We start from the raw sequence: 8,621 nt of genomic DNA, 5'->3' as shown, positions 1-8,621 counted from the left end.
AAAGCAGACATTGGACAAAGCAGTCATCAACTGATAGAAATATTTTTGGGGTATAAAATGCTTAAAAATTACTTAAGTATTCCGATATCATGGTCAGGACATAACTTTTTCAATATTTTTTTTAATGCCATCTTACTTTGATATCATATGAATAACTAGAAATTATGGTTTTCCATGGAAGATAGGTGAAAAATTATTCAACTACCTATCAAATATTTAATCATTCTCACTATCCAACAATTCATGTGATAGTAATAAAAAGCAGCATCCACATTATTTGTTTTCAACTATATATTTCACAATCATGAAAGGGTTACAAAACAACTCAACTTGGTTATAATGATTTCCAAAATCTATTTCAATATTGAAGGTTTTCTCCACAATAAGACTTATTCTCCATTCAGGTAATAATCACTTTCTAGTAGAAATCCCATTATGGTTGTTTGTATTTGGTGAGTAAATCGTTTTACCCATCAAAGGATTTTATAATATACATCATGCTTCATAGCACAGGTGCCAATTTTTTTTTTAATTTCTTCCATCAGTTCCTATAAAACCTATTCTCATATTTCATGAAAGACATCGTCAAACCAAGGCCGCCAATCACATTTCAACATGTGGCACTAATAAGAAATTGGAAATATAGCTGGTATGATGGTCATTGACTTTAAAAAAAATCTACCAAATTTGGAAAAATAAAGAGAATAAGAATTAAATTCAGTAATGAGTAACTCTTTATACAAGTACAACACATGATTAATGACATCACTACGGTTGCCATTCATCACTGATAAGTCTAATCTGTTCAGCATGTTTGTAAAACGTTTTCAGGTAAGCTATTAAATACTTTGTCATCACTGCGTGCAAAAATTAAAACAATATTTTACAAAATAATGGCAATGTCCATTAAGTGGTACTTCACTTCACCTATAATTCTTTCTCATTTCACTCCCTCAATTCTACTGCAGTAAGCAGGAAAACAATGTCATTAGAACTCTGTATTAAACAAATCAAAGAACACCAATCTATCGCATACATATATTCATATAAAAACTTTTAAGATTAATCTATATCTTCAATTTTCTCCATCTTCAGAATCTATGAAGCTGTGCTTAATTTCAACAACAAACCTTTCGTATCAACCTATCCACACTTTTTTCCTCTGAGCCATAAAAAATAACAGCTTTCACAAAAACATTTCAAGTAAAGAAATTCGTCTCTGTTTGTACTCTAATGTCAGAATACAAAACATATCTGTGCTTTGCATTCTCGCCAAAGCCTAGTTCATTTTGCAAAACACAAACCACTTTCTGCAAGACTCTTTTAAACGCACACTAGCCTTGCAAACCACTCTCTGTCCTCTTAATAACTGTACAATGTCACACAGGATTGCTGAGTACAATCAGAGCATAATCCTGACGTGCACCACGTTTCACAAGATCACATTCTATACCTTCACCATTAATGCCAATGCCACACGATTGTTCATTGGTAAAGGTCCATAAATGTCCACTCAATGGTAATGGCAGTAAGGTAAAACTTTTTTCCAGCACCTATTGTTCAATTTTGAACCGAGGATATTTCAAAAGAAAAGCTTTAGTTCCTCATTCAAATCCAAGGTCCACTGCTGGACGTGGAGCTCCTCTCGAGCAGTGCCGCTGCATCTGGCCGTCCCATCGCCCGAAGCACCGAGAGCAGCTGATGAATGGGCTGCTGGGCTGGCTGTTCTTGAATGCCTCGTGCTTCCCACAAGTCAAGAATGTGCTCAGTGGGGCTGCCCTTTGTGGCAAAGTAGTTTATGTACCTGCATTTTAGCAGAAGATGAAGTTTTATGAGCCTTAAATCCATGAAAATATGTCAAAATGTGAGAGATGTTGATTTGCTTCCTTTTTAAAGCTTTCCTCCTCATGCAAGGAATCAATAATTCTATTTGATTACTCATACAACATGAGACCAACATTCAAGACTTCTAAGGTCCATTATTGAATCATTCTATATTGTTCAGACAATATTACATCTCAGAACAATTTGCAAAGAGAGAAAAATATTTTGGGAAGTTAATTTGAAGAGGACTAACAAGTATTTTCCAAGCATTTTGGGGTGGTTTGACATCCTCTAAACCCCCACCACGTTTGTTTCCATATACATAATGCATTTCTTTCTTAGTGCTTCAACCAAAAGGTTAGTTAGGATAGGCTCACACTAAGGAGCATACCATCTTATGCTAAAAGCCGTAAATGTCAGGATTTCATGCACTGAGTTACTTTCCCTTGGATACCAAATGCAACTCAAAGATATTTGGGTGCAGGGTGGTCTGAAGGCTTCACCTGGTTTTGAAACCAGTATCCTTAGGTCAGCAACCACAAACTATACACACCATGCCACAATTCTTCCCTCATGCACATAAAATAAACGCATTCCATGCAAAAAACTTTTTTCTCTATAAAGCGGAGCTGAAATGGGGTTGCAACATGTCCTAGCATCAGCATGCAGGTACTACAAAGGTGCAATAAAGGGAGATCTTCCTCAAAAATATCCATCTTGTTCCCTGTCCACTTGGTGAAATATGACATCATGATGCTTTGCATTTGCATCCAGTTCAATTTCAATTGCAAGCATGCAAAATTTCTTGAAATGGAAATCCATTACTCAAAGCCATGCATAAGCCAAACTAGCAATTAAGACCTACACTCTACGTCATGGTAGACGACAGCATTGAAGCACAAACGTAATTTGACAGACTGAGAATACTCAAAATGATGTACCTAAGCAAATAAATGCTTAAATCATCCATTTCACATTCTTACGAAGGGTAATGCAGGTACAACTGCAGCATAAGTTGCACAGCTTGAATATGTCAATGGCTTCAAAGACCAACATGCATAAATTCACCGGAAAAATGGAACAATCGCAATAAAGCTGGAGGCATAGCAGTATTTCCAATGGAGCATATTTGAGGTGCATCACTATGAGGTATGTAGTAAAGGTTAGATGGCTTCACTTAAGACCGAACCCCCAAATTATTTATTTTCAGAAAGGTTTGAACTCCTGCAGCTTAAAATAGCAATCAGGATATGATAAGAAAGCATTAGTCAACAAATAACCAAGTATCTGTGACTTGGAAAAGAAGGCAGACCACATTAGATAAAGGCAATCCTTTAACTGCAAGGAGTGTTCATTTACGTTTATAATAAATAAGGGAACGAATGAGTTTTCTCTATTCGTTTCTGTACAAGTCATAGACGCAAGAGATGCTCTGAGTAAGGGAGATGGGGAAGTTACTTGGCACTGCCATCGAGGGCCCCAAAATATAAGGAAAAGTGACGATTGGGGAAAATGGGCTCAGTCACTGATTTCATTTAATTGTTGACTGAGAGAGAGTTTGAAAATTAAAGGAACCTGAATTTTACTGGTTTTTGATCCGACACCTACTACATACTTGAGTTATTCGCAGCAATGAAGAAAAGCAGGCAATATTTTATAGGACAGAGCTGATAAGAGGATGAATATCTAAGAGTTTAAAGGAAAGATTATTCAAGAGTGGATACTTAGGAAGACGGACAAGGAAACTGGAGGCATTCAAGATGCAGACATGGAGAAGAATGGAGAAGGTGAAGTGGATGTAGAAGAGGAGGAACCACAAAGTGCTGGAGACAAATGGTGAGGAGAGGCAGCTTATAGATGATATACAAAGGAGAAAGAAGCGAGTACTTAGTGAGGAGGGGATGTGCACTATAGGATTCTATGTCAGTGACCAGTGAATGGACCATTTTAGGCAGTTTATTCTGACTTATAGCAAGCCATATTGATGTATTGTTTTAGATACAATTACAATTAAAACTTTGACATTGGTTTTGATAAGGTTTTGATTCTGAGCTTGTAAGGAAATACTCCTTTCCAAAAGAAGCTTTTGATATTGTCACTGTTTACCAAAGCAATGAGACATTAAAAGATTCATTGATTACGGTGTTCATTGTGCACAGAGTGAATGTTCAATAATTGAAGAGGAGCAAAATGGTTTTTAAATGTCTCATCTTCACAGCAGTGGTGAATACATATGGGGGTGGGCAACCCACACTTGCAGAACCACATTTGTAACTTTTTACATCGTAAGATGGCATTTTCTGGTATGTGTGTACAATAAGTTTGAATAAAACTTTCTTAAACTTCGTATGTTTGTTTATTATGTTTTTACTACCATGAAAGTAAAGGTAGCTCAAGATATCTTTTGTGCCCCCCCCCCCTCAAGTTTTTCTATGTCCACTACTGCTCCACAGAGTGCACCTAGATTTTACGTGGTATCAAGTTGACCGTGTCAAAATGAGCATGGTTAATTGTTGGTTAAATAACACATCAAGATGATTTACAATTGAAACCCTCTAAACAACTGAATTATTTAAAATATATATGTAATCGTTAACAGAAGGGTAGGAAGATAAGCAAGAAAATCTCATCACAATGGGAAAAGCAGAGGACGAGGAAAAGGTGTAGATGCAACATGCAACATAGTATTGTTATGCTACTCTTTTTAATTTCACCACCCCCTGATTTCTCTTCGTCCAAAATAGAAGATGGTACAAGTAAATATAAACTCACCTATCAACCCCGAGCCTCTGTGCCAACAATCTCCAGTCGTTTCCTCTGCTGTTTGGGGGGTCTAAACACTGACACAGCTGACGTTTGAGGCTTTTTTCCAACCTTTAATAAAGCATTCAGAAATTAAATTTTCACTGCCATTTATAGTAGGTACATATTGTAGGTATTTTGGTATCAATATCTTTCAACACAGTTCCCCTCTTTCCTTCTTACTTGCTACCGCTGACTTTTTTATGAAAGACAATTACTTTTGCTACAGAGAAAACTTGAAAATCTGGAGCATTTTGTAGGGAATCCATGACTAAGATCATTACTGTACATATCTGAATGTGAGTTCAACATATTGCCTAAAAAGCTGGCAGTAAATAGGAAAAAATATGGGTAAATTACTGCATAAACAAGTCACTTGGTTATTAACCAAATGTACAGGTCCAAAGATTTAAAAAGCTGACAAAGATAAGTAATTGAAATGAAAAATATGATTTTCTTAAACAAGGATTCAATAAACAAATTCAATCGATGGAGACAGACAGAAATTCAATGAAGGAAGCCAGTACTAAGCGGCTAGGGGATGCTAAAAACCATGTTAGAAGGAAGAGTGTAACAGAGGGTGACAGAGGGAATGTGAGAATATGATCTTTAGGTAGAATAAAAGGCCTAGTTATAAATGGAATATTTTTTAATGTTACAAGAAAACAGGCTGAGGTGATTCTTAAAAGGTTTCATGTAAAACTGCCTTCAATGGTACCAAACATAAAATATCTTTAATAGTTATTATAAATTAAAGAGTAAAATGACTTATTACAGAAGATTTCATACCATAGTATTTTCTCATCAAATAATACAAACAAGCATTCATATTTTTCTTTTGTGAAAGATGATGAAAATACTAGATATGCATTAGAAAAAAGGAGGATTAAAAATCCTCCTTTTTATTAATGTTTGCAAAGAAGAATTTCAATATCCATAAAAAAGTATTTAATATCATGACAGCCTTAGCTACCATGTGTCACCACAAAATGAGGTTTCAAATCCAAGATTTAATAACATTTATTTCACGAGAAAGACCTGCTAAAATTGTTCTCACCTGAAGCCTGGCTCTAATGTGGCAGTGGACACGCTTCCATTATTTGCAACAACAATGGCTGATGCTTTTGGAGTTCTCGGAGTGAGAGGCGACACTGGAGTGGTTCCAGAGGATTGACTCGCCTGGGAAAAATCAGAGATATTCAGTTCATACTTTTGAGAATGCCAGTATTTACACCTTTGCAAGCCATTTTCTGCAACGATGTAAGCATTGTGAAATCTGCAAACATCAACAATTGATTTGAAGATACAGTCAAACCTCTTTACAACAAATCACTGTAAAATAAAACACCTTGAAATAGCCAAAACTATATTATGGCCCTGAGTTTATTCCCATTAGCTTGATTAGCATTAGCATTTCCCATGAATTTTCACCCCATATACAGCAAATACCTTCACAACAAACATTTTTGGAAAAAAATTAATTTTTGGCACCTGAAAGATTTTTCTCCCCTTAATAAAAAGATAGTAAATTAAAGGAAACAAATGTTACTGAGCAATGGGAGGGAATTTTGTTTTGGAGTAAAAGAATGTCCCAATGATTAGGACATGACAGCACTGCAAAGTCTAGCGCTTATATGTAATTACATTGAGGTTGCAAGGTGGGAAGATTCTATGTGGCCACAGCATAAGAATTTCAGTGATTAGGAAGATGAGCAGTATATATCACTTAGAGATTCAGTAGAAGAACTGGGCAGCACTCTAGATATTAGTACATATGATTAAATTAGGAACTTAGCAGAGGATGGCATTGTAGGACAAAATGTAATGAGTGATTCATGTATAGAAATGTCAGACAAGGAAAACTTGACTAAATGGAAAACCTTAGAACAATTTCTTTAAGTTCCGAAGGAACGGTTGCATTTTTAAATGGGCATCCACAGTTTAAAAAGCAATTATTCAAATTAATAGATATGCTATTAACAGATTTTATCATACACCATTTATTAATTGCTGCCATTAGTACCATTTATCATCTATTGTTGACATAGTTCCATAGTTATTTTATGTGTCACCTGTATCAACAGGCTGGTTTTGTATACTAAATGTTTGGCATTGAGTTTTAGCATTTAATATGGAAAAAACCATGCTCGAGAAGCACAATTCAACATTGACTAGTTCTTACCGTTGTCGAGAGAGCAGGCTTGAGGTCGGTGGAGATCCGAAGGGTCAGTCGGGCCCCACACCTCTGCTGAGCAACGATCAGTAAAGAAAGCCTGTTTCCGCTGAGGGAGGGAGACGGGTTGAGGCCCACGGGAGAGGGGGCGGCCGTGGACGGGGCCGATCCGAACGGTCCCATCCCAGCACTCTCCTCCTGCCTCTCCAGCGCAAAGGAACAATGGAGGTGGTTGTGTGTGGAGCCCCAAACATGCCCAAATGGAATCTCCTGCGTGGGGCAGAGAACAAAAAAACACTCCAGGTTACTGTGGCAGCCACTTACGAATGGATACTCACAAAGAAACAGTTACGTAATAATGGGAGCAATCATAACTCAGTAATATTCCAGGGTAATAGGTATTAATTGAAAGAGTTTTGGCACACATAGCACCATTATCTAGGGTAATTCCATCTGTTAAATCCTTTCTTTTGATTCTTCCAGAGTTACTTTACCTAATAGTGCAGTGAGCACTCAAAACTGTTGGGCAACTTTGGGTTAAAGAGCTTTGTGGAATATTACAAAGTTATTATGATAGCTACAGGCACCATGTGATGGAACTTTTTCACCATGTACCACAGAATGTTTGCAATTTAACACTTTTAAAGAATTTAATAACAACTAGTTTCAATGTACTGTATCATTTTTGAGTCAGACTCACAAATAATACAGGGTGTAGAAACAAGCCATCATAAAATTCTTTGAAAAAGATAGAAGTACCAATCATTCTGTAGTGAATAGAAAATGAAAGTTATCTCTACACATATATATATATGGTAAAATTAGACAAAGTAAAGACAGGATAAGGTAAAATCAAAGGAGCAAATATGAAGTTGAGTGTTTAAAATAATATTGAAGGATTGAAATAGTATTGAGGACTCATTCCTTGGAGAGTGTTTTGAACAAACCTGAAAATCAGCTTGCGGCTTGCTCTTCCACCCACGTCCTCCCACCTCTTCCATGCTGATGCACAAGCTGCCCGCGCCATCCTCAAAAGACATGGAGCGCGCTCTGTCGAGGAGAACGCCACCCAGCCTCTTCTCCATTACAATCACTCCCTGTGGAACAAACACATTGATTGTAATGAGTGATGGGAAAACTACTGAATAAATGAAATTAGGTACAATTAAAATTAAACTCTCAAATCTGTAATAAGATGGCTGTAGGCAAAGCAACAGATGCTTTGTCATGGCGAGGTAGTGGGCGGGACTAGCGCAGCTATCTCAGCATCAGTTCGTTCCTATGCTCCGTATGCAACCAGCTGGGGTGTCTTGCACATCATGCCTACTGTACTTTGTAAACAATGGAATGTTAAAATAAGCGCTGCAATTGAAAATCTTGCCAGCTTGGGATGGACGGATCCAGGATTTTTTTCAGACCCAGATCCAGATCAGGTCCATGATTTTCGTAGCCAGATCTTCAGATATTTTCCGATTCGAATGCATTTTCAAATTTCTGCTATGAAACGAAGTAATTATTCAAGTATATTCTGAGTGCATACAATCAAAGGAATGCTTTTTAGATTTACGTACACATTTTAATATTTTTAATGATTAAAAATCAATAGTTTTAAGTAATTTTTCTAAAATGATATAATATATTTACACGCTCAGGATCTTAACTGTTACACTCGCGTTTGGAAATGAAAATAGTTTTCAATCTTCGGATTAACCATTTATTGAACTTTAATATTTCTCACGTAAATTTCCCCCAAATTGTCACTTTCTCATCGCATACTGACTTGTGTTTCACCCACAAAAGATTCAGTTGTGGTGAGATGGAT

The 8,621-nt window shown here is 36.7% G+C and overlaps 1 protein-coding gene across 2 annotated transcripts in view; it reads right to left on the bottom strand.

Moving 5' to 3' along the window:
* Positions 1-269: 269 nt before the first annotated feature.
* The window catches only part of LOC124161507 (netrin receptor UNC5B), a 794,019-nt gene continuing 785,667 nt past the window's right edge, over positions 270-8,621 (bottom strand). For both annotated transcript variants that reach the window (XM_046537844.1, XM_046537846.1), the window contains 5 exons: positions 7,747-7,896; positions 6,809-7,069; positions 5,684-5,805; positions 4,597-4,698; positions 270-1,804 (listed from right to left, as the gene is read on the bottom strand). In XM_046537844.1, coding sequence (XP_046393800.1) covers positions 1,609-1,804; positions 4,597-4,698; positions 5,684-5,805; positions 6,809-7,069; positions 7,747-7,896 — 831 coding nt within the window. In that variant the 3' untranslated portion in view covers positions 270-1,608. The remainder of the gene's footprint in view (positions 1,805-4,596; positions 4,699-5,683; positions 5,806-6,808; positions 7,070-7,746; positions 7,897-8,621) is intronic.

This window comes from Ischnura elegans, chromosome 6, assembly GCF_921293095.1.
Source record: "Ischnura elegans chromosome 6, ioIscEleg1.1, whole genome shotgun sequence".
In the NCBI taxonomy this organism is placed as follows: Eukaryota; Metazoa; Arthropoda; class Insecta; order Odonata; family Coenagrionidae; genus Ischnura; species Ischnura elegans.
Note: the sequence above shows the minus strand (reverse complement) of the source record. Positions and strands in the feature narration are given on the sequence as shown.